The sequence below is a fragment of the Lonchura striata genome, chromosome 15 (genome assembly GCF_046129695.1).
Source record: "Lonchura striata isolate bLonStr1 chromosome 15, bLonStr1.mat, whole genome shotgun sequence".
Classification (NCBI taxonomy): domain Eukaryota; kingdom Metazoa; phylum Chordata; class Aves; order Passeriformes; family Estrildidae; genus Lonchura; species Lonchura striata.
In genome coordinates, this window is record NC_134617.1 from 15,191,087 (window position 1) to 15,216,886 (window position 25,800).

A 25,800-nucleotide genomic window follows, 5' to 3' on the forward strand; every position below is an offset into this window, starting at 1 on the left:
TCAGGCTGTGCTCACAGCTCTGCAATGGCCCCAGCAGGGACAGCCACAGCCTCTGCACCCTCTGCTCAGGGCTGGCACTGCCAGGGCAGGAGTTCTGCCTCCTGGGCAGGGGCAGCTCCTGGGCTCAGCCCTGCCCGGTGCTCCGGGGCCATCGCTGGGGCTGGAGCAGAGCCTGGGGCTGCTCTGAGTGCTGCACACAGGGACAGACTGGGACAGACTGGGACACAGGGACAGACTGGGACACAGGGACAGACTGGGACAGACTGGGACACACTGGGGCAGACTGGGACAGACTGGGACAGACTGGGACACAGGGACAGACTGGGACAGACTGGGACACACTGGGACACAGGGACAGACTGGGACACTGGGACACACTGGGACAGACTGGGACACACTGGGACACAGGGACAGACTGGGACACAGGGACAGACTGGGACAGACTGGGACAGGCTGGGACACAGGGACAGACTGGGACACTGGGACACACTGGGACAGACTGGGACACACTGGGACACAGGGACAGACTGGGACACAGGGACAGACTGGGACACACTGGGACACACTGGGACACAGGGACAGACTGGGACACACTGGGACACACTGGGACACACTGGGACAGACTGGGACAGACGGGGACAGACTGGGACAGACTGGGACACACTGGGACAGACTGGGACAGATTGGGACACAGGGACAGACTGGGACAGACTGGGACACAGGAACACACAGGGACATACAGGGGGACACAGGAACAGACAGGGGGACAGACGGGACACAGGGGCACCCAGGGACAGACAGGGACACAGGGACACAGGGACACAGAGGAACACACAGGGACACACAGGGACACACAGGGACAGCCAGGGCTGAGGCCCCTCTCTCTGGGCTCCTCTCCAGGCTGAGCAGCCCCAGCTCCCTCAGCCCTTCCTGGGCACGGAGCTGCTCCAGGCCCTGGCTCAGCTCTGCAGCCCCCACTGGACCTGCTCCAGAGCTCCAGGTCCCTCCTTTCAGGGCAGCCCAGGCTGGACACGGGCCGGGCTTTCCCCCTTTTCACAGGCCTGAGATCACAGCTCTGCTTCCCCTGAGGAGGAGCAGTGGGGTTTGCACACCCAGGGCTGGAGGAGGGCTCAGTGCACCAAGTGCTGCCCAGCCAAGGTGTCAGTACGAGGAAAGGAACACATTAAAAATACTATATATCTTCTTTTATTTTTCCCGGTTTTAATAACTGCAAAAGAGTGCAAACAGGAAAGCTGTTAAGATTTTTAAGACTCAGCTTTATTGCTTCCCATAAGCAAAAAGCTGCTGTTGTTTCCCCAGGATGAAGTTTAGCAGGAGTCATTTGGATCTCAATGTGTCCTAATTGCTCTGGGGACTCTAATAAAAATTCAAAATAAGGAGCTGTAGGGTTTGGTTTCAAGAAAAAGTATGTTCCATGCACAGTGATTTCTGATTACCCAAAGGCTCTTTTTTTAGCACGTAGCTGGTTTATTTTAGTCTGTGGGATATGTTTTATCCACAGCCTCTTTTCCTCATTGGAAGTGAAGGATGTAGGACCTGCAGTTTGCATTGGCAGAGATGGATGGAAATCACTGGGACAGCATATTACCCATTGTCGGAACTCAAAATGTCCCTCAGACATTTCTGGAGGTTCCAGGCCCTGGTCAGAAGCATTTGAGAGCCTGGCAGGCAGCTGGAAACAGCTGTGACTTTGGGTTTGAACCATGGAATGATTTACCAACCTTGCAGGAAGAACAAGAAGTCACAAAAGTTTAGATATTATAGTAGAAGTAGTCACAAAGTAGAGGGAAGAATTTTTGGGTGCTGTACAGGGGGGTTTTAAGTCTTGTACAGGGATACAGGGGGGTTTTGGTTTTGTACATGGGGGTCAGAGGTTTTAAGATGGATTTGGGATTTGGGCTTGCCCTGTCCTCCCTCTTTGTCCTTCCTCACCTCCATGTTCTTGGTGATGTTGGCACTCACAGATTGGTTTAGAGTAGAAAATCACCATTTAATATAGGTAATAGGCATTGGGGAAAAACTGCAAACATGTAACACGTAATGTACCATATAAAAGACAGCAGCAGCCCTGGGCGGGGAGAGAAGAAGCAGTCGGAGTCAGAGAGGATGTCAGGGTGTGTGTGTGCCTCTGCCTGAGCTCTGAGCAAACCACAGCAGCCCCAGAAGAAAATCTTTTAGATAACTTGCAATAAACTGCCTTGAGACCCAACAACAGAGGCTGCTGAGCCTTTGTTTGGAAGCTCGGGTTGGAGGAGAGATTTTTCCACCACATGGAGCCACCCCTGACCCAGGGTGGGCTTCGGCAGCCCATGAGCAATGAGCATCAGTGCTCCAGGTGCTCTGTGAAGTGTGACTCTGGCATGGGTGTGTGGCTGAGGGGTCAGCCCAGCCCTGCCCCTTCCAGCCTGCAGGAATGCTGCAGGTGACTTTCAACTTGGTGTCATCAGGGAGGGACTCCTGCACAGAGCAGGGGGTGATGTACAGAGCAGGTTGGTGCTGCATAAATCTTCACATCTTCAGTTCACTATGCAATGCTGCTTTCCCTGTGTTCAGATTGTAACAGAGCGATAGAAGTAAAAGAATTAGAGAAAATTCAGAAAAAGGTAGGCAAAATGCTCAAAGGGGTGGAGAACGGGCTTCTTCTGAGAACAGGCTAAGAAGGCAGGGTCTACAATCTGGAGAGGAGAGGCTGAGAATGATAATGAGGTCTTCAAAATCATATAAAAAACAAGCCCATGGGGAACATAAATGAGGATTTTCAGAGTGAGAATGGTTGAAGGTTTTTATTTTCAGCCATGTTGAAAGGGCAGAGGTCAAAGCAGAGACATGAGACGGAAGAAATGTGCTTCAAAAAGAAGAACCGTGGCTGTGATCTCTCCATGTCTCTACAGGATTGTCTCCTCAAAGAGCCCTGACCGTACCCATGTGCAGGGTAATGTGTGACACCTGCCTTTTATAAATTCACTGCTAAGTCAGGTCATAAAAGAACATCCATCCCTGTCCTGCAGCCACACTGTGGATGGATCTACAGCCTGGCCATCAAATGGCTGCTGGGCACCTTCCATTCCTGCTCACAGGGGACAGGAGCTCAGAGCACATGGTCCATCACAGCAAAGGATGTCACTGTAGGCATTTTAGCCCAAGAAGTTCAACAGCACTCCCAGCCCAAACCATTCCATGATTCTGTGTTTGCTAAGCTGGAGGCAATGGGATGCAGAGCAGCAAGGAGAAGGAAGGCTGCTGCAGGAAGCAGCCCAGCTCAGCATGAACTTGAGGAAAAGCTCATGCTTGACTAGGCAGCAGGATTCTTCTCCGAGCCTTCCTGTGTCCCAGCAGCCAAGTGGTTACACAAAACTGAAGCGGGAGCCTTTCCAGTTCCTAACGCAGGAAAGAAAATTAAAAATAAATCATTTCCCACCAGCCATTCAGCTTCAACAAAAGCTGGGACACTTCCAGAGCCTGTCCCTGAAAGAGCTGCTGTGTGGTTTCCAACCCCTCACAAAATCAGGGCAAACTTTGCTGCATCTCTGCCCGGCCTCTCTGGGACCAGTGCTTCCCCGCAGTGGATGCCAGCCCGGCTTCGCTGGCCCTGCTGCAATTCCAGCATCATCCCAAAGCAGATGATGGGGTGTATCTGCTCTCCTTCCCTCCCAACCAGCCCTGCCCTGTCTCCTCCTGGTCCAGGGGCTGTGCAGGACCCAGGGCAGAGTGGGGATGGAGCAGGGAGTGAGTTGCTGTCCTGAATTGCCATCCTGTGGCACTGGAAACTCACAGTGATGAGCTGGTGCTGTGGAATCCTGATAAATGAAGGTAATAGCTGCTGGCTTGCTGAGTCTCGCCTGCAAACCAGGGCAGCATGAGATGGGATCCTCAGTCCCTTCAGGACCACATGGATGGGATCCTCAGTCCCTTCAGGGCCACATGAATGAGATCCTCAGTCCCTTCAGCATCTGTCCCATCTCTCCCACCAAGCACCAGTTCTGGGAGGGAGATGAAAAGGCCATGGTTAGCCACGGACCAGGGATGCCTTGGCTTCCCTTAGCTTCTACTACAGCAATAATGTCCTCTTTCTAGCAAGAATCCATGTTCTGCTTATGTGGGCCTTACAGAGCTGCTCTGCTCCAAATCATGGAGCTCCTGCTTAACAACTGCTCAGCTGGGCCACATCATCTGTTCATTATCTGTGAGCACTCCTGGCTGTGATATGTGATATGTGCCAGGCCAGCCCCCTTTCCTGACAGACCCTGTTTTGAGTGCTAACCCCTGTTACATTTGTGGGAGGCTGGGAACACTGGACTTGCAAGGGGTGCCTGCTCTCTTCCCAGGACCTAGGGAAGAGCAGTCACTTGAGAGGCTGCCTGAGCCTGCAGAAAGGGCAAGACTTGTGGAAATCCACAGATGGGAGCCCACATCCCACTTTTCAGCCCTTACCTGCTTCAGAGAGCACTTTGCAAAGCAGACACAGAATGAAATGAGGAGAGGCTTGGGGAATGTCAGCCTGCAGCCCGAGGCAGCCAGGCTGTACAGCTTTGGGACAGTCAGAAGAGTCCCAGAGGGACCTCTGAACATCCCCCCATCCCTTGTCCCAGTGCTGCAGTGTGTCCTCTCCCCACAGCCTGGTGGAAGCTGTGGCAGCTTCAGAGGCTGAGCTGCACTTTGGTACTTTGCAGAGCAAAGAGAACAGTGTTGAGAATCTGGATTTGGGCTTTGTCCAGAGCTGGTGACCTTTCAGCTGTCTGCTGGAGGCAGATGTGCACAGTTGCAACCAGCTGTTCCACCCTTGTTTTGTCTTCCAGGTTTTCCAAGCTGTGGAAAAGCTTGTCTGCTCCTTCCTTTGCTCTGTCTTGCAGCCTGTGTGCTCCTCCCTTTGCTCTTCCACCTTCCCCACATGGGTGGGGAGGCAGCAGGTCACGGATGAGCTGTAGGGTGGGAGAGACCCTCTGCAGCTGCCACGGGATGAGCTGGGAGTGTGGCAGGAGTTGGCTGCACGACTCCAGTCCAAGGCATCACCATGAAGAGCTGCACTCAGAGCCACAGACTGTCACAATCCAATCTGGCAGTTCCTCTGGAGATTCTGGGAAGTCTCAGCCACTCATAACCCGTGTGTGCTTCAAGTGATTGTCACTGCAAGCAAAATTCAAATAGTGGGTGACTTGTTGGGAGTTTGTCATGGGTTGCTACACCCTCAGCTTGTCTGCAGACTTTGGGTGCACACAGCAGCCCCCAGGCAGGTGTGTGAAAGGGAGCAGGGATCCCATGGGAGACACACAAGCCTCAAGGGTCAGGAGGCTGCAGGAGGGCTGGATTTCTCCTCCTGGCTGTCACACTGAAGCTGATGGTCTCCCCAGCTCAGCAACAGTCTGATCACACATCCTGCCAGGGTTTCCCTGGTGCCTCTTCTCCAGCAGGAGCACAGGCCAAGGAGGAACATGACTAAGGCTTTAACTATTGATTCCTCAGCACCCCGTCCAGACCACAGACATTCCAGTGAGACTTCACAGAGGGTGAAACAGTAGTATAATGTTTAACAACTGTAGTAGTTTATATGTAGTAAAAAATTGTGGGTTTTTTTTTTTATTTTAATATAAATAATGTAAGTTACTTAAAGTTAGGAAGGATGGCTGGGACACCACACTTATTAAGGTTTGCCAACATTTCTTAGTCAGGCTCATCTCCTAACTGCTTTTAGTTTCCTGTTTTCTGGTTGCATACAGCTGTGCCAATCTTGAACTATTGGACTGGAATTCAGCTTGGGTGGTTCCTACTGAAGTTTTTTGGATGGATGGCAGGGAAGTGGAGAATTTCAGGTCAAACCCTTTTGTCTGTTTTTTAAAAATTGCATTCAAAACCCTGACATTATTCATTTCATATTAAGAAAAAGGCCAGCAAAGTTTTGCTGGAAAGATTTCTCCAAAGATTTGAGCAGTGGCTCAGTGTTGCATGTCTTACATGTCTGTATTATACCTTCAGTTTGAGAAAGTAAAATTTTGGCCCATACTAAGTTTTCAGTATATTTTGAGATCACAGTGTGGTTATGTGTTGGTATTTTTGCAAGTAAATTCCTGGAAGATGCTGCGTTGGCTTGACCCTGCTGTCAGTGCATGGGAACACCAAGGGCCTGGGACTGATTTTCTCTCCTGGATTTGGTGGGAAAGAGATTTACAGCTTTTCCCTCTTAATTTGAGATGGCAGATGAACAGGCTGAGGAGACTTGGCCCACATGTGTGAACCTGAGGACTGTCCCAGGGGTTGTTTTGCCCTCCCTTGGGAGAGCTCAGCTCCTGCAGGTGGATTGTGGGCTCCAGGAGGCTGATGTGCTGGTGACCCAGGAAGTCTAGGCCAACCTTCCTCTTGTCAGGCTAGTGGAGAATGAAGCTGAAGGTCTGCAAGGGCAAGCCCAAGAGAGGGTATGAGCAGATCCCTCTGCAGGGACTCGACACCAACATCTGCTGCCAAGCTGCTCCAGGGGCTCTTTCTGACCACTGGAAAGCAGTGGCACATCTGGCCCTGATCCACCCATCACCTCTAGCAGCACACAGGCAGTGCTGGCCTGTCTTTCTGTCTCCACCAACTCTAAGCAAGTCTGGCCTGTGATCTCAGGCTGCTGTCTGAAGGGGACACGCCATCTGTGGTGAGCTGACATGCTGCCCCAGCCTGGGGTCACCTCAGGGGGACACATCACTGTCCGTCCCTGTGTTGTGCAAAACAGTCTGCAAGAGAAATGTTGCTGCATCAATCACTTTGGTAGCTCTGGTTTGCTTGCATTTGGCTCAAAGACCTTTACCATGGCTCTTGTTTGGTGGGGCTGAGGAGGGGCTGTTGGGGGGATCAGCCCAAAACTCAGGTATCTCACTCTGTGGATCTGATGGGTGACATTGGACGTTCTCTGGGCTCACACAGACAAATTTCTCCTCAAACCTGCAACCACAGAGTCCCTTTGCTCCACTTTAGCTGACTGGGTGGCAGCAGGGGGTTTGCTTTGTAATGAAAGATATCAGAAGCCCTGTGTAAGGAATACTCTTGCACTGCCATGTCTGAAAACCCCAGAGAACCAGAGCGTGCTGAGGAAAAAGCACTTGCAGCGCCCTGCCAAGGAGCCATGGGATGGGTCTGGGAAGCAGCCTGATGAGGAGCAGCAGCAGGGTGGCAGGAAACCAGCAGGGCTGTCCTCTCTGGCCTGGCTCTCACTTCCTCTGGTGCCTTGTTGCAGGCAGGGGCCGTGTGGGGACCAGGAGCGCCCGGCTGCGATAGGTGCGGCGACGCCGCGCGCGCTGTGACGGCCAGGGATGCACACGGATGCACGTGGAGAAGAGGTAAAACTGCCTAAAACTGCCAGCACTGCCTCCAGGAGGGACCTGCCCCATCTCAGGACTGTGGCACGTGCAGCCCTGAAGGAGTGCTGCACCCCAAAGCCATGCCATGCGGGGCTCTGAACTGCCCAGCCCATCTCCCCTCCCAGCTGTGGGGAGCAGGACATGGAGAGCAGGATAGATCTGAGGTCCAGGATTGCCTGGGCTGTGGGATGGGAGCAAACTCAGGCAGAACTTGGGGTTCCCCTTGGGATCTGGCCTGCTCAGCAGCAGCTCAGCATGTACCTATGTGGATCTGTCCTTACCCAGGCCACAGAGGGGTGTTTGGGTCCAAATCCCTCCTCTCCCTTACTCAGGTGCAGAGGAAGGAGCAGCAGGGAGGGGCTGCTGACATCTCCACAGGGTGAGAGGTGCTCTGTAAGAGCAGAAGTAGCTGCAGTTCTGCACCCCCTGTTAACAAGAACTGACCTGGCCAAGCAATTAGAGATTTTACTGCTAATGAAAGCTTCAGCTCAGCAAGTGAGAGCACTCAGAGTGTGTTGCTGAACCAGGACACCCTCCTGGCTGCTCAAAGGTGATGGCTGAGAGGGAACTTGAGGCAGGGAATTTGAGTTATCTGCTTCAGATGTGAATTAGGAACCGAGTTAGGGGGAAAACCCCAGAGTCCTTTCTGCCTGCTGGCACTGATCAGCCAGAATTCCTGTGCAGGTGAATCACAGTCACATCACCAAATGGTTTGGGTTGGAAGGGATGGCAGAGATTATCCTCCCACCCCCTGCCATGGGCAGGGACACCTTCCACTGTCCCAGGGTGCTCCAAGCCCCAGTGTCCAACCTGTTCTTGGACACTGCCAGGGATCCAGGGGCAGTCACAGCTTCTCTGGGTACCCTGTGCCAGGGCCTCACCACCCTCACAGGGAAGAATTTCTTCCTAATCTCTAATGCAGCCTGGCTCTCTGTCAGTGTGAAGCCATTTGTCCTTGTCCTGTCACTTCATGCCCTTATCAAAGTCCCTCTCCAGCCCTCCTGGAATCCCTTTAGGTTCTGGAATGGGCTCTAAGGTTTCCCTGGAGTTTTCTTGCCTCCATGCTGAACAGACCTATGAAGACAGATAGTATTTTAAAAATATCTATGAAGACACATATTGCTTAAAACCAAAATCAGCTGTTACAATGGCTCATCCTGGGTGCCATGCAGAATACTCCTGCTTCCAGAAGAGATCATTTCTGGTGGCACTTGAGTGCAGCTGTGGGAAGGTTATGATGGAGTAAAGCTTGCACAGCACTGTGGGGCTGAGGATGGTGCTTCTAAGACCTTGCAGACTTTGCCTCGATGGGTTTATTTGCCTATTAAGTGCATTTTTGTCAAAAAACTTCTTCTATCAGTGCAAAACAGTGTCCTTCCCTTGCCCTACAGAGAGAGCATCCCAGGGAATATTCAATCAGGACACTTTTGCCAGAGTTTTAGCTGGCAGCTTGTGACACCCTTCAGCAGTACTTGTGTGTTGGGAAAGGAGAAGTGGTGCTCTGGCAGGCAAGATGCTCTGCAGAGCTGCTAACTCAGCAGGGAGAATCACACAGGTTGGCACAGCACAGCTGCTTAAAACGGTTAGAAAAGAATAAATCACACTTATTTCCTGTTTCACCTATTTCTCCTCTTTCTGGAGGGCAGGGAATACCATCCTAGCAGCTGAGTCTGGGAAATGCAGCCATGCCACGTTGCTGTCCCCACCCTGGGCACTAACAGCCTGTGTGGGACACGTCCCCTGTTCGGGGGCCCTCTGGGGTTGTGGAACAGCAGGAAAGGTGGGTGCCTGGGCCCCAGTGGCTCAGCACCACAACAGCAGCTTTTCCTCACCCATCTCACTGCCCTGAGTAAGGAGCACTGAGCCTTCAAAAGCACCAAACACCAGAAAAGTCCTTCCCTGCTTTTACACTGAGGATGTGAGGTGGGGTGGGGGGCTTCAACCTGCCTTTCCATCCCTTCCCGATGCCCACGCTGTGCTTTCTTTTCCCTTGCAGGTAGTAGCGAGGCCGAGCTGAGCGCGGGGAGGGATCCCGGAGGCGCTGGGACGAGGAGCGGAACATGAGCGACCCCAGCCCCTTGCCGCGGTCCGCCGCAGACGAGAGCGAGCCGCGCTCCCCGGGCTCGCAGCCGTCCCCGCTGGCCGGCGGCGATGGGGACGAGCGGCCGAGCCAGCCCGCGGAGCCTGCCAGCGGGAGAGCCAGCCCCCGGCGCGATGCTCAGCCCTCCCGGGCGGAGGGGGAGCCGCGGGACGAACATCTGGCAGCGGTGGCAGAGGCGGGCGAGCGGCCGAGCGGGCGGGGACGGGGCTCGGGCGCTGCCCGCGGGAGCGGCCGGGCGGACGGGGCAGCGCTGCCCAACGGCGCGGGGGGCCGGGAGCGGCCGCGGGACCGGGACGGAGCCGGAGCCGGAGCCGGAGCCGGCCGGAGCAGCCCCGGGCCCGGGGACGCGGGCTCGCCCGGCCCGCAGCCAGCCAGCGGGGCCCTCAGCAAGCAGCGGTGGCACAGCGTGCTGGGCTCCTCGGAAGCTCTGAGCGCTGACGAGGCAGAGGAGCAGTTCGGGTGAGTGCGAAGCCGCCGGGAGGTCGGCTCCGTCCTGGTGTGTGTGTGTTGTTTTCCGAGGCTACTTGGTTCGAGTTACTCTGCTCCGTGTGTAACTCATCAGTTTAAGGAGCTGCAGCTGCTCTCATGGCTGACTGTGGCTTTCCACTCCTGTTTCTCTTTGGGCTTGTCGCACATTCTTTCCCTGTGTGTAACTTTTTACTCTTTTTTCTCTCTCTGGACTTCTCACGCAGTTTTTTCCTGTTACAAATGCAGAAAGCTGTGATTAGAGCCAGTGTCTCCTCACAGAGCCGCTAAAGGGAAGGGGAAGCTTTTGGGATCTCAAGAGGAGCTGGTTGTGCTCACTTTGGGGGTGTCCCACTTCCAAGTTGGACATTCACTTGCAGCACTTATGGCAGAGTTACCTGGGGTAACTTAGGGCAAGTAAGTTACCCCAGGTAAATCTGTACCTGTACAGCCTGGGGATGCTGGAGAGCCAGGCTTGTCTGGGAGGCTGATGTGCCTTGGAAGTCCCTGGGCTGGCAGGTGGCAGCTGTGTATCTGAAAGTGGGCACAGCACTGATCTCTGCTCTCCAGTGCACCTGTGGCAGGTGTTACCAGCACCTGGGTGACAGGAACAGCAGTGTGACACAAAAGGTACAAGTGCCATCCAATTCTCAAGTGCCTGTGACAAACCTGAACATGTGCAATGTCCCTCAGTCCCTGAATCCTCTCTTCTGGCAGCCTGGCTCACAGGAGAACTCTCCAAACTGGGGGACACTCACACTGGTGTGCTGTCCACAGCTGATTTTATGCCTCTGCAGGTTTCTAGACCTCCATGGGATTCTGCAGGCTGGGGGCTTAGGGGGAATGACAGGTCACTGGGATGAGGAGAGGTTCTTCCCGTGCCATTCCTGCAGGAGGGATATGGATGCCTCCCTTTGCCACCAGAAATCAGCCAGGGCTCTGTGTTGTAGCCACCTGGGGGTTGATGCCTGCTGTGAATTTTACAGCCCTGCCTGTGCAAGCAGGACAGGCTGAAGAAGAGCAGCAGGGGTTGTCCCAGAGGAGTGTGGCCTTCTGAAGAGGAGCTGTGAAGGGACAGGGTGGCCAAGGTGGCCTGGGGATCACCTCCTAGCTCTAGTCCCGTGCAGGCTCCGTGCTGAGCTGCACGTTCCGAGCGCTGTCTGGAGCGTGGGCAGCAGAGCTGGGGAGTGGGCTGACAGCAGGCATCCCTCCTGCTTTGTTTCTCTGCTGTTCAACAGGCTGCTCTATAAAAGGCTGGTGGTTTGTTTCACTCAATAACCCCAGCCAGAAGCAGCAGCACTGCTTCAAAAAGCACAGCTGAAGGTGCTGCAGAGGAAGTGTCCAGGGCAGGCTGCTGCTGCCCAGAGAGCTCGGGGAGCCTGTCCCCAGGCAGGTCCCAGGAGCCCCGTGAGCTATGCAGGCAGGTCTTGGATAGCTGCAAGTCTCTCAGGTTTCAGGGGAATCATATTTGCTTGGTAGGTGGCTCCCTGGCAGAGGCTGTGAGTTCAAAAGGAAACTAAGGGTGGTCAGAGAATGCTGCTGCAATCACTGGAAGTGCAATTATTTTAAGGTACTAGGGCATGATTTGGTAGGAGTGTCAGGCTGAGGATTTGGAGACGATGCAACCTGACTGGGGTCTGCATGCAGAGTCCATGATCTCTTGCTCTAAACATATTCACTTGGATAGCAAATGAGTCTTCTGGGAGGCTGAATGCACAAGGGACAAGTCACATGCTATATTCAAAGCAGAGGGCAGCTGGAAAACTTCTGGGATGCAGCTGAAGTCTGGGAAACCACTTAGGGCCTGCAGATCAGGTTATCTGACTGCATTGGAGCTCATCAGTGCTTTGACCACCTATCTTTAGGGTAAATGGCAGGAACGTGTGGCTGGGCCAAGCACAGCATGGAGCTGCTCTGCCCTGACCACATGGACTGTCCACTCTGCTGGGTCAGGAAGAACTGACAGATGGACCAAGGCACCAGGAAGTTGCTGTCATCCTGCATCACCTCTGAGTTTACCCATTTTTTCCTTTACTCCCCTTTGGGGAACTGTTGTAATGACCCATTCTGGGTATAGGAGAACCTGGTCCAATGTTTTACTAAAGAGCAGTCAACTATTTGTTCCTGATGAGAAATCATTTGTCATCACCTGCACGTTGCTGCTTGTATGATGCATTTTATCCCTGAATTTTAAAGTACTTTACAAGAAGGTGTTGAGTCTTGCTCTTCCCAATGGAATGGAGAATTAAAGGGGGAAGTATCCAAGGTCATCATTCCCTGGTAGAGCTGGAGAAGAACCCATGATTGTCCTCCTGAAGGTAGGTTAGTTCCTGCATCTATGCAGGAAATGGTTGGTCAAAAAAAAAAAATCAGGGAAATAGAGCCAAAGATTGAGTGTTTGTGTGGCAGTTTGCATTAACTGCATCCATTTCCCCCCTTTCTGGTTTATCCCATTTATTCTATTGTTCGTCAAAGCCCCATTTTCATTTCATTGCGGCTGTGTTGCCTAGAGGTCTTTCACCTTCTCAGAAACCCCCAGCATTGGTCTGCTGATCTCAGGGAGGTCACAGCTCTGAAGTCCAACTGCAAGATCCAGCAGGGAATGATGCTCTCTACTTTCAGCCCCGTGAACTCATGGAAAAAACCCAAACTTTTTAACAGAGAAATCCCCACCTTTTGCTTGTAGACGCACTCAGCACCTGCAGTTTTGGGACTGCAGCTTTTGCCCACACGTTTTCTCCTATGGCAACATATAGCTGTCAAAAAATTCACATTCCATCAAATAAAGTTCAAGAAAAACTTTGCAGAAAGACTGCAGTGCAGAGGCAAGAAAGTCCTGGTTTCCATCATGTCCTTCCAACACAAGATGAGAAAGATCTAAAGCTGTTAGGGAGTGTCCAAAAGAGGGACATGGGGGTGGTGTAGGGTCATCAGGGGCCAAGTATAGGGCTGGAATATACAAGGTCTGTGGTGTGAACAGTTAATAGAAATGATTCTGTAGAGTGTATTGAAAGATCAGCACTGTCTTCCTTGGGATTATGGCAATGTGGGGCCTGCTAAGTGATAACCAGGAGGTTATTCTGGCACTGGATCCAGTAGCAGGTGTCATAGGCTCCAGTTCAGAGGTCTGGCTGTTTTCTGCAACATGACCAAATTAAGGGCTGGCTGGGCCTCTGGGATTGCTCATCACAAAACTGTTTTTTACAGCTCTGGAATCTTGTAACAAAATTAAGAATCAGGCAGGTTATACCACAGAAAGATCCCAAGGACCATTATCACAGCAGCCATTCCTGCCTCTTCTCTTGCCTCCTAACTCCAAATGAAACAGGGCAAGAATTGCCTTAACAATATTTTCTACATTTCTCCTTTTGGTCCAGGTTTGCTTCTGGAGATGTCAAGCTGAGCTGCAGTGATGATGACAGGGAGCATTTCCAATTCAAAGACATCAGGGATGGCTTCAGCTCGACCTTCGAGAAGATTGTTGAGTCTGACCTTATGAAGGGCACTTACTACAGCAGCCTGGACTCTTTGGACGTGCTCTCCCTCACAGACGAGACAGACAGCTGTGTCAGCTTTGAGGCACCCCTCACCCCACTGATCCAGCAAAGGGCCAAGGAGAGCCCCGAGCTCCTGGAGCAGAAGCTGGCAGCCCAGCAGAGAGAAGCCCTTCACCACATGGCTGCTGACAAGCAAGAGCAGGCGGCAGCCAAGCCAGTGGAGGGGGATTTTGGGAGCCCTCTCAGACACTCAATTACCAGCAGCAGGTCAGAGAATGTGCTCAGCCGGCTGTCCTTGAAGAGTATCCCAAATGGGTTCCACGTGGAAGGCTCAGAGGAAGATGCCACCAAGATCATTAACTCCATCAGGTAAGGCAGGGAGTTTCTTGGATGGTGGCTGCTTTTCCTGTGGGATCCCAGTCCAGGAGCAAGGCTCAGCGGGCACGATTGAGTTGGAACTGCTCTTTCACCCCTTGTGCTTTCTCTCATGTGCTGTTGTGGCAGAAAGGCCAAACACCAGCAGGAAAACTTCCACCTGCACAGCCCTTGGCAGGTTGGGGATGGTCAGGTGCCCTCCCAAATGCCTCTGAATTGCAGGGAAACCTCAAGGTTTCTCTTAGGACAGGGTACTCCTACAGAAGCCTCTCCAGAGGTTCTTCTGCAGGCAACGAGGAGATCAGCAGAGACTTCATCCTCTGGACCCGCTCAGACCCAAACCATCACCCCTGGGAGGCAGCAGCAGGGCACTTCCCTGCATGAGGAAGGCAGGTGATGAGCAACCAGGCCAGGGGAGAGCTGGAGCAAGGTCGTATGTCCAGCTATCAGGCCAGCAGTGAGGCACACTGCTCAAAAATGCGTGAATTGGTGCTGCAAGTGGCCTTGGGCAGGCAGATAAAGGGCTGTATGCCCACCTACATGGTGCCAGCAGGGCTGCTCAGAGCATTGTCTGTGGGCACAGCTGGCCACGAGGCCAGCAGGCAACTACAGGGCAGCAAGTCACCAGCCAGAGCTGGTCTGGCACCAGCCCCATTGACATGATTTGTGCAAGTGCAGCTTCTCATCCTCAGCAAATAACCTGAACTGAAATGCATAGCATCTATCCCTAAGATTTCCATGATGTCCATGGCTTGGGAAGAGCTGGGGATCCCCAGTGGGGAGAGAGGAAGCTTGAAAGGTGTTGAGGTTGCTTACTTTGATATATCGTCATTTCTCAGGGGGAAGCCACCTTCTCTCTGACCTTTTCTACCAATTTGGAATTACACTGCACTATTTCATTCAGGCTGAAATGAAGGAGGGCTTGTCCAATGTCCAGTTCACAGCCATATTGCTGGTTACTCATGGGTTTTTTTGTGAGGGCAAGAAGAAATCAAAACGTGGTGCTTTCTGTGGGGTTTCGTGGAGTCCGGCTGTGGCTCCTTGAGCGTTTCTTGTCTCCGCGCAGCGACGCCAGCCTGAAGGACACCCTGTCAGACTCAGACTCAGACATGGGCAGCACGGAGCAGCTGGACCAGGGCAGCACGGACACGCTGGCCAACGGCTGCAGGGCGGACAGTGAGGCTGCCAAGAGGTTGGCCAAGCGCCTCTACAACCTGGAGGGCTTCAAGCGCTGCGACGTGGCCCGGCAGCTCGGCAAGAAGTACGTGGGGTGGCAGAGACACGGGGCTGGGGAGCACTGCTCATGCTGGGAGGGCAGGAAGGGCCAAGCTGGTGAGCTGCATGGAGTTGGGGCTGCTGGAGATCTTTCCAGTTGAATCTGGGAGCCCAATGTCCTGGAAACACAAACGCTACAAGCTGCCTGCAGTATCGGGCAGCAAATGTCACAAGCTGCTGCCCATCAGAACCAAGAGCTTCCTGCCTTTGGGAAGAGCCCAGTAAGACTAAAGCAGTGCCCAGGATGAAGGGTTTGGGTGCCAGATTTGCCTCTGCACTGGGCTCCCTGCCACTCCCCAGGTTTTCCATGTCTGTGCCCCGAAATGTCCTTGCTGCAGAGCCTCCCAACCCAGTCTTTACGAGGGTAGGAAGGGTTGGCAGGAGAGCCAGGGACACACAGGGAGGTCCAGCCTCTTCGGCTGGTACATTTGCCTGGGTAAGGCAGAAGGGAAATCAAAAAATACTCAAAAGTGGGAGAGTTACAGAGATTTCTAAGAGACAGAGTAACAGTAACAAGTGTAGCAGCAACAGATTATTTTAGGATGCCAGTGGGTGTGAAGGCACAATCCCCATCATCCTTTGCCTGGATCAGATATAACCTGTGTTGCTGGGATTTTTTTTTTTTGTTGTTTTCTTTTTTTTTGTTTTTTTTTGGCCTTGCAATGTCTCCCCGCTGCCCAGATCAGCAGAACACACCTGTCCCTCAGCAAATACCCAGCCACACTTTGAGTACCAAGGCTTGTCTGTCACTCCCAGCTCAGTGCTGGGACAGAAGGAGCCCAGGAGTTGTCTCCTAGAGAGGCTCTTTGCATCACCTGGCAACATCCTCATTCCCCTCCCTTGCTGAGCTCTTGTAGCAGGTGCATTGATGGTTGCTCTTGCCTCAGGTGTGTAACATCCTTCTCCTTTCTTCCAAATTTGCCATGACAGCTCACTGAGGGGTGAACTTTCCAGCACTGGGTTTCTGAGTCTGTCCCTTTGCTGTTTCCTGCAGGCCTCACTCACACCTGCAGCCCTCATGCCTCGGGAGGCTGTTTGGTGACCCACATCTGGGAATTCACACTGCCTCTGAAATACAAGTTTTGTTTTGATCAGCTGGGTTTTGACACCTGAACCATTTCCTGACATGAGACCTAAATAGAGCTGCAGACTCTTGGATCACGCAGGTGGATTGTCAGAGCAGAAAGTGAAATAGGGTGAAAATAGGTATTTATAGGTATTAATATAGGTATTAAGTCAGTCTTGCTCACTTAAGACAATGTAAGACTAACCTATAGTGCTGGGAACAGACTAAGTTTAAGTGATGCTTTCAGACCAGCTCTATGTAGGAGGGTTGTACAAAAAGTGAAATCTCATTTTATCACTTCTTTTTTCTTTGTGATAATTGTCAATTTTCTAAAAAAAAGAGAGAGAGAGAGAGAGAGAGAGAGAGAAAGTAAACCAAAGCCAAAACTATTCATCATTGTCAAGCAGGCAGAAAAGGCTTGACAAACAAGGAAATGCAGGTTGAATATCTCCCCGCAGTTTGTTCCCATCTGCCTCAGTTCTGAAATGAACCTAAACCCCTGAAATTACTATTGGCAGATGTTTGGGCAACTGAACTCTCCATGGAAGACTCTTGTTCTAGCATTGGTCCATGGCCCTCTCAGCTCCACCAGTGCCCACAGTCACATCTTGTGCTGGGTGGAGGTTGAACTGGCCAGGCTGTGAAGGTGGCAGTGCCAGGCACTTCCTTGTGGGGCTTCCCAGAATTGTGCTCACCAAATCCCTGTGGCAGCAGCCCAGGACAGCTCCAGCCCTGCAGTGCCCAGGGATGTGGGGTCTGTCAGGGTCCCAGGCACGGGCAGCACAACGAGGGCACAAGGCCTGTTTGACCCCCCAGAGATGAGATTTGACTCACACAATTTCTTATGGAGCTGAAGTGACCCAGGTGATGCAAAAAGGAGCAGGGCAGTGGGATTCAGGCTGTGAAACATCACAGATTTTTCCATGTCCAGACACATGGGAATGGGCTGGAGAAAAGGCCAGGGCTGCTGGGTACCCCTGGGGTGGTTTGTGAGCCAGCAGGTGAGGCAGAACTGCTGGTGCCAAAGCAGGCAGAGGGACAGAGCATCAAACTGGGGTGTAAGGTGAGAGGAGGTCTGCAGAGGCTGCAAGGGCAGCAGCCAGAGGGTGCCAAGCATGTCCCCACAGGAAATGCCTTGCAGGGCCACCAGGCAGAGCATGGCAGGAATGTCCCTATGGGAAATGCCTTGCTCTCCTTGTAGGAATGTCTCTGTCGTCATGGTGGAAGTGTCACCCATTCCTGCAGGAAGGGCTGGCACTGGCACAGAGACAGAGGAGGGTAATTCCTGAGTGAGGAAACCAGAACAAACACAAAAGCCCATCTTAGGGTGGGACAGGGTCTTGTCCTGGCCCCTGTTGTTGTCCCATGGCCTGGGGCATGGTAACTGGCTCTGGGGCTCAGGGAGAGGAGTCCCATCTATGTCACTGGGTCCCTGGCAATGTAGGAATTTGTTGTTTGCAGGGGTCTGTCTGCCTTCTGATGACTTGTGACACTGTCCATTCCTCTGGCAGAGCCAGCAGCCCCTGCCTGGAGCTCGTGGAGCTCTCCTGTTCCAGTCTCCAGCAGCACCCATCTGCCACAGGAGCAAGGGGCTCTGCTGAGAGGGGGCATGGGAGCCTCTGGGGTGAGAGCAGGGACATTGGAGTGGGAGGAGGGGACACACCCAGCACTGGGAGAGAGCCAGGAGTTGGAGGAGCACAGGATACCCCTATGGCTCCTCCTGGCTGCTTTGGGAGGAGGCTCTGCCTGGCCAGCAGCACAACACAGGCTGCAGCAGGTCTCTCATTCTCAGGTGTCTGGGGCTGGCTGTGGATGCATCAGGGAGGTTTTTCAGCAGCACTCCAGGCCAGGAGCAATTCTCCCTGTGTCTGAGATCATGTCTGCAGTGTCTGGCTGGGATTGGGCTGGCCCAGAGGCAGCATTGTGCTGTTCTTCTTGTGGACAGTGTCTTCTTCCCTGACAAAGGGGCTGACCACTCCCTCTTTAATTACAGTAACGAATTTAGCAAGTTGGTAGCAGAGGAGTATCTCAGCTTCTTTGACTTCACTGGCCTGACCCTTGACAAAGCACTCAGGTGAGCTCTGGGATGGAGAGAGTGGTGGGATTTTGGGGTTTCCTCCAGGCTTCCCAGCACTGTGTGAGCCATCCATGTGAGAGAAGCAGGGGCTGGGGGGAGATCCAGGCTGTCCCTCAATCTTTGGTGTCACGTTTGGTGCAAGGTGCTGCCTCTAAAGGTGGGCTTCAACAGGAGGGCCCACAGCCTGCTTCCCCAGGGTGGAGAGCAGCTCTCCTAGGAATCCCATCCCACACAGAATCAGAGCAAGTGGGAGTAATTTTTTCCCTTGGGACGGACAACCCATCCTGGTGCCATCATGCCCAAGGTGGATCAGATCCCAGCTGGCAGCACGTTCCCCTGCACAGCTCCATGGGTCCCTTTGCACCCCCTCTGCAGGCTGTGGGGCTGGGGGGAGGATAAATGACCCTTTCCATCTGGCTCCTTAGGCAGGACGCTGCCCAGCAGGACTTCTCTAAGCCTCCCTCTCTCTGTGCAGGACGTTCTTGAAAGCGTTCCCGCTGATGGGAGAGACGCAGGAGCGGGAGCGGGTGCTGATCCATTTCTCCCGGCGCTACTGCCACTGCAACCCCGAGGAGAGCACCTCCGAAGGTACTGCTCCCTCTCCTCTGCCTCTGTGGGAATCCAGAGCTTCCCCCTGGCTGCCCTGGGACCCTGGCAGGGGTCAGGAACCCCCCTGGACAGAGCCCCCAGAGACACTGGCTGTGATCTCTGTCCATGGAAAAGAGTTTTCAATCTCACAGGATCAATTACAAGCTCTGAGTGTTTGATATGAGTAATAATTAAGTGTGGCACGGGTGCAAAAGTCAAATTTTAGGATTCTAGATAAGGGGTCCAGAGGGGACAAGATGAAGGAAATTGGGTGTGCCTTGTCCTTTTTCTCCTTCTTCATGCCCTCCATGTTTCACTGTGGTGTTGGCATTTTTCTGTTGGTTCAGGCTGGGGACACACTGTCCAACGTAGGTGACAGATATTGGCACGTTATTGTAAATCCAGCCCAGGGAGTTTCTGGTATTTAATGTTTGTAACATCCCACTGAGGGCAGAGCCCCACACGCTGCCCTGCAGGACAGAGCTGGGCAGGGCAGCAGAACATGTGAGAGATAAACAGAATAAACAACCTGGAAACCAGCACAGACCAATTATGGCTTCTGCTTTGGCATCAGGGCAGAAAGACAGAGACTTTCTACAATCTGGGAATAATCAATAGCACAGATTCCGACCTCTGTGCCCAGGTGCCCTGCAGCTCTATGCCAGGGCACCTGGGCACAGAGCTGCCATGCCAAACCAACCAGCCACAGCCAGGCAGACAGGGCTGCAGCTTCTCCCATCCCCAGGCATCCTGTCCTGGTCATTGCGCCTGCCCTGGGCACTGTCCCTGCCCTGGGCATTGTCCTTGCCCTGAGCATTGTCCCTGGGGATGCTGGGTGCTGACAGACCCTCCCCAAAAAGAGCCAGACCAGTCTCCCTGTGCCAGCTCACAGCACTGAGATGCACATCCTGGCACATGGACTGGTCCTTGAAGGACCTCACAAAAGAGCTAGAGAGCACCAGGGAGGAGGCAGGGACTGGAATATTGCTGTTACAAGCAGCTGCTTTGGGTTTAGAAGTGGGAAGTTTGGTCTTTGAAAGGAAAACTGCTTTGAAGGCAATTTTATGGTGGTTGTTTCAGGAAAAGGTGAAGTCTGAGGGGAAAGAGGATGTCTTTGGGGATTTTTGTGTTGCTTGTTTTTTTTTTTTGTTTGGTTGGTTGGGTTTTTTTTGTTGTTGTTTTTTTGGGTTTTGGGGTGGTTTTTTTTTTTTTTTTTTTTTTTTGTTAAAGCCTACACAGCTAAAGGGAACAGATATTCTTTAAGGTTCCCAGACACAGCAACTGGCCTTGGTTTAGCAATGGCTGTGCTGCCAAGACAGCAAACACCAGAACTGCATGAGAAGGGGAGTGAGCAGCCAGAGCTGTGTGACTGTTGTGTGTTTCAGATGGGATTCATACACTCACCTGTGCCCTGATGCTGCTGAACACAGACCTCCATGGCCATGTAAGTAGCTCCTGGAGGAGAATCCATCCTTTATTCCTTCCCAGGGCAGGGCTCTGTTCCCTGGTGCTGAGTGTGCTGCTGGACAATTGAGATGGGTTGGCAGAGAGTTCTCTGACCTGCTCCAGGTGGAATTTTGGGTACCTGGGGACAGTCCACACCTGAGTGTCACTGCACTCTCCCACCAAGGCGCCTACCCTGCTGACATCAGGGATCCTGCCAGGGCCAGGCAGTGCTGCTTCCTCTCCTGCTGCCCAGCTCAGCCCTTCCCAGGAGCTCTCAGTGAGTCTCTCCTGCCTCCCTGTGGGCTCCTCCTTCCTGTGGTGCAGACACCTCTCCCCAAAAACTGCTGCAAGGCCCAGTGGGTTTACACAGGTGTAGAATTGTTCTTTCCTACCCAAAACATGAAGTGAGTCCCAGCTGTTCCTTTTACCCAGGATGTAACAGGAAGCCACTGGAGAGTTTCATAGAAAAAAAAAAAGAGCAGAGTGAGCAGAGCTCAGTGACCAAAAAAGTGGCTGGAAAATGACAGAAGCTGTGAGAAGATCTCTCAGCACTTTTTGGTCTTTGCACACAGTGGGGTAGTGGTGGGATCAGTCTCATAGAGCATTCATCCTCCAGCCAAAATGGTTGGAGCCAAGGAATTATTTCCATCAAGTCATTCCCTGCAGTACCAAAAGCAGAATTGTGGCAAAAGGCAAACTATGTGACTGCAATCCAAAATAAACTTATTTTGTCTAGTTTTTTTAAGTAAAAAATATAAAATCAAAAATATGCCTCTGGGAAGATAAGACATAATTGAAGAGACAAAAACCAGCCTAAACCTCCAAAACCTTACCATTTCTATTCTTCATTGACAAGCTGGCTCAGAGGCCTGGTAAGAAGAAATGTTCTCATGATATCTAGGCACAGAAAAAAATTCTTTCTTTTGACCAGGTGTGCAAATGCCTGAGCTTTTCTTTGAAAAATCTTCTCTTTATTTTTCTGCATGTGTAACATTAATTTCTTCTTCTCCTTTTCCTCCTTTTTTTTTTTTAATTTTTAAAAATTTCCTTCTGCTCCTGGAACCTCTCTTTCTGCTCTTTAACCCTTTACCAGGTGGTAAGTGCAGTCCTTCTAGTGTTTTGCTTTAAAGCACTGGCATTTGACTTGTTTTGATTGTGTTAAAAACAGTAAGGAATTTTGTTTGTCTGAAATCCTAAATGATTGTGCAGTGTTCTTCCCTACTTAGCAAGCCATTGACAGCTGATATCATCACATGAAATGCTCCTGGTGTAAAGAAACCCCCATGAACTGTGGTGTACCTGGGAATGTGTGACTGGATCTCCCACCCCTCCTTGTTAGAGATGCTGCCATGATACTCCATGTCACTTCTGATTTTATTTTCCTTTTAAATGTTGTGTGTGTGTTGCGATGTTTTACTGTGCATTGCTGGAGGGGGAAATGCCCTTGCTGAGGAGAGGGGGGTGGATGTGTGTCTGTAAGGGGCAGCTGCTCACAGCAGTGTCCTGGCATGGTTGAGTTCACCATTCCAGCAAAGACCTGACACAGCTTTTAGAGCAGGAGATTTGCACCTGGCCTTAGCACTGTTGATTTTCTACCCGGCTGCACTCAGACCCCGTTTCCAAACCACCCAGAAAACTTCAAAATTATACATTCCCTATTCATGGCAGCACCTGGAGCTGGTGTTAAAAGCCAGCGGTCACCAACATCATTCCAAGCACAACAAGCATTCAAAGACTGATGCCTTGGAGTGGCTACCTAGAACAGAGGCTAGACAAACTTAAGAGAATAAAAGCAGGTATTTATTAAAGGCCTTCAATAGGTACACCTTGGGCAGTCAAAAGCCTCCAAGGGGCTACACCCAGGATGGACAATAGTCAGAGTTTTTCAGAAAATTTAAGTTTGGTTCATTTACATATCAGGGATTCATCCTCCAACTACAGCTTCAGGTAATGAAGTCATTTACTGCAAGTTATCCCCCCCAGTTCACTCTTGTTTACATCTCTTGGGGCCTGAGACAATCTGGTGTCCTTGAGTTCCAGGCCTAGAGAGGAATTGTTTTATCTCAATAAAATGGGAGAACAGCAGCTGACAGGCCATGGAGTTTTAGAGTTGTACACTAAAGCAGTGCAGGATCTGAAAATAGAAAAGCTAAATCCTAAGGCATCAAGACTATACATGTAGGATAATCCAAGTTGTTGCAAATTTCTGCCTTGCTCTGCTGGTGCTGTTTTAGCTCCAGGAGATTTTATGGCAAAGAAAGCACTGCCCTGCTCCATCTGTGCCCCAGGGAGACAAAGCTTAGGGAAGTGTCCTTTCCCACTGTCACTGTTGCCCTCCTGGCCATGGGAGGACAGTGACAAATCAACACCTCTGCATCACCAGCACTCACGGGTGCATTTTGGTCCTTCATGAAATGCCACCTTCTGGAGTAACAATGGGATTTGTTCAAAAAGCAGAGCACCAAACAAAGCCTGAGATGGGATCCTGGGCAGGTCCTAACTCCATTTGTCCATCACTATTAACCTTACAAACCCTGTGGTGGTGTCCTGAAGCTGAGCCCAGGGCAGCAGCAGCACTGGGAGGGCTGGGGAGCTCTGAGCAGCCCCTGGCACCACCTGCACAGTGACACCAGGCTGCCCACAGCAGCTTTGTGTGGCCCAGAATTTGCAGGTTGGTTCCTAGCAGGGGCGTGGTTTTGTTCCTGCAGCCTAGAACACATCCAGGACCAAATCAATAAGTCAGCAATTAGCTGCTTTTCCACAGTGTGGCTGCTGCCCCAGGTGAGCTCAGAGGTCTTGTGCACCAGAAAAAGAGACAGATCACACAACAAAAAGGAAAACATCCCTTGGGATGAAGATGAGGAACCCCAAAAAGGGCCTGTGAGCCTGGTGATTTGTGTTATCTCACTGTCCACTCACTTCCAAAAATGCCTTGGCCTCTGCATCAGTGCTGAATCACTCCTTGGGCAGGGAGGCCAGTGCTGTGCATTCTGCTTCCCTGCCTCAGGGCAGGGCTGGGAATAGGAACCTTCTCCCTGCAAAGCAATTCCCTGCCTCCGAGTCCCAGGCAGCACCTGCCTCACCTCCCAGCTCCCTTCCTCCTTGTCCTCCTCCCTTTTCCACCCATTCTCTCCTATGCTGCTGGATTTTTCCTTTATCTTTTATGTCCAAAATTCGCTGCTGGCCAGCAAGCCAGCACGGATCTCCCCTCTGTGCTGAAATCCCTGCATGCTGCTCATTTGCTGAGCCCTCCTGCAGCCCGTGTACCTGCTGAACCTGGCTGGCAGCTCTGGCTAATGGAGCTCCCCGGGAGAGAGCCACAAGGGCTGAGCTCTGTTGTGCCACACCACGTCCCCAGGCACTGCAGATTTGTAACAGTGCTTTACTCCTCTTTTTCTTGATCTCTCAAGGGAGCCAGCTCATCTGGAGCTGGCACCAGCAGGAGGCATAATTAGGAATATCAGACAGAGCTGCTCAAAGCAGTGCCTGGCTCGCTGTGCAGCCCGAGAGTGTTTGAGTGTTTGCACACACAAAGGCAGGGGGTGCAGGGGGTGCAGGGGGCACGGTGAGCTGATCCCAAGGCCTCACTTTTTCCTGATGCTTTCATCTGGGGAGAAGCCCCCAGATCACCTGCAGTGCACGTTTATGGGCAGAGCTTTCTGGTGTCATCTCTTTCAGGAGGTTATTTCCTTGCACAGAGGACACATCTCACCCTGCAGGGCATCTCCTGTATCATCTGCTGCAGCTTCATCCCCTGCCAGACGCACTCAGGCCCTTCCTCTCCCTCACTGAGCCCTGAGCAGGGCTCTGACTGCTGTTCTGGGCCATCCTCCCACATCCTCCTGCTGGTCACCCTGCCCATACCTTGATGTGAAGCCCAGTGGTGTCAGGATGCTGTTGGGACCCTCAGGAGCACCAGGGGCAGCTCATGCTGTCCTCACTGGCTCCACTGCCCCCTCTAAGTGATGCCACTGGGGCCTGCCCCATACACTGAGGGTGTGAAGGACATAACATGGCACTGGAGACCCCCATCTTTCCTTTGTGACATCCTCCTTTTTCTGAACCCTATAATGGCCACTGGCTCCTCCAGACCTCTGCTCCATCCCTTTGGAGAGGTAGGACTGCAGGGGAGGCTTGGGAAGAGGCTGCCTGCCTTGGCCCTTGCAGGCTGAGGAAGTGAAGGATAAAGTGTTTGGGAAGGCAGATGCCACAGATGATGAAGCCATGATATCAGGGATGCCAGGTGGCCTGGAAGCATCAGGACCAAATATTGCTGGCATTAGCTGGTGCTGAGTGTGTTCCAGGCTGTGAGATTCTCCCAGTGTACATGTGTTGCCCTCTCCACAATACCAGTAGCTGGACCATTTATTTTTGCAATGGCAATCAAAAATAACAGCTTCCATCAAGGACCAGCATTCCCCTGCCCAATGCTGCCTGGTCCAGGTGCTGGCACTGCAAGCTCACACAATTCTCTCACAGCAGACTTGGAGTCCCATCCAAACATTGTCATTTCACCAGGTGGAGTGCTTGTCTTGAGTTTTGAGACACAGAGCCTGCACCCAGGACCACTCCAGCAAGAGCTGGAGAGGTTTTTTTTGAGATGTCTAATTTCCACCATTAAAAAAGAGGCCATTTGAAACATTTGGATGTTGGCATGAGCAAATAAAGCAGAGAGCCCAACAGCAAATTAGATCAGAAGCCCTCTGAGCTCTTGGGACAAGCCCAGGCTTCAGCACTAGATATAAAACTGTTCTTTGAAAGACACTGATAAAGTCAAAACTCTCCACAAGTTTAATGAGCTGCTTCTTTGCCTTACAGAACATTGGCAAAAAGATGTCGTGCCAACAGTTCATAGCAAACCTGGATGGGCTGAACGATGGGAAGGACTTTGCCAAGGATTTGCTGAAGGTAATGTGATATAAATAGATGGTGGGACACTGTCATTATTATTGCAGTGCCACCTAGTCCTGCTGGGACACCCTGAGCCCTTCAGTCAGCATTTTTCAGTTGTTTCAGGAGAAGAATTGTAACCCCCAGGAATGTCTCTGCTAACTTGCAGTTAGCCAAAATAGGTTTGTTCCCTGGTGGTGTTTTATCCAGATTTATGGCATACCTGCCCTCAGAGCCTACCAGGGGCCCTTTTCCCCCAGCATTTCAGATAATGCCCAAAGCAAGGTACTCCCACCCCAAAACACAGCCAACCAGCACCAAAACTTTTCTTTGCCTCCACTACCACGTGATGAAATGCAATGTTCCAACACAACCAGTGCAGTACCATGGGATCTGGTTAAATGTCCCTAAGGGAGTATTTTCTCCTGCCACATGGTTTAGCAGCACCACTGCTCTCTGCACCTGCTGCAGGCCCAGCAGCCTGACCTGAATTTCACTGTGTGGAAGGAGGTTGAATGAGAGGTGCCACATCAGGGGTGTCACATCATGTTTGGGGTGACATCTCCATCTCCCAGCAGACCTCACCCTATCCTACCCTTCTGTATGCTCAGGATGACCTCCACATTCTGCTCTGCTAGCCCATTCCTGCTTCTTTGCCAGTGGCC

At 52.1% G+C, this 25,800-nt stretch overlaps 1 protein-coding gene across 3 annotated transcripts in view; it reads left to right on the forward strand.

The window, feature by feature from the left end:
• PSD2 (pleckstrin and Sec7 domain containing 2) overlaps positions 1 to 25,800 on the forward strand; it is a 75,151-nt gene that overhangs the window by 31,874 nt on the left and 17,477 nt on the right. For 2 of the 3 annotated variants that reach the window (XM_077786708.1, XM_021531867.3), the window contains exons 2-9: positions 7,232 to 7,334; positions 9,352 to 9,915; positions 13,299 to 13,787; positions 14,860 to 15,054; positions 18,128 to 18,208; positions 18,687 to 18,799; positions 20,185 to 20,243; positions 25,064 to 25,153. In XM_077786708.1, coding sequence (XP_077642834.1) covers positions 9,416 to 9,915; positions 13,299 to 13,787; positions 14,860 to 15,054; positions 18,128 to 18,208; positions 18,687 to 18,799; positions 20,185 to 20,243; positions 25,064 to 25,153 — 1,527 coding nt within the window. In that variant the 5' untranslated portion in view covers positions 7,232 to 7,334; positions 9,352 to 9,415. Of the gene's footprint in view, positions 1 to 7,231; positions 7,335 to 9,351; positions 9,916 to 10,692; positions 13,788 to 14,859; positions 15,055 to 18,127; positions 18,209 to 18,686; positions 18,800 to 20,184; positions 20,246 to 25,062; positions 25,154 to 25,800 lie in introns of those variants that run through there. The other variant, XM_077786709.1, reaches the window with a different exon arrangement.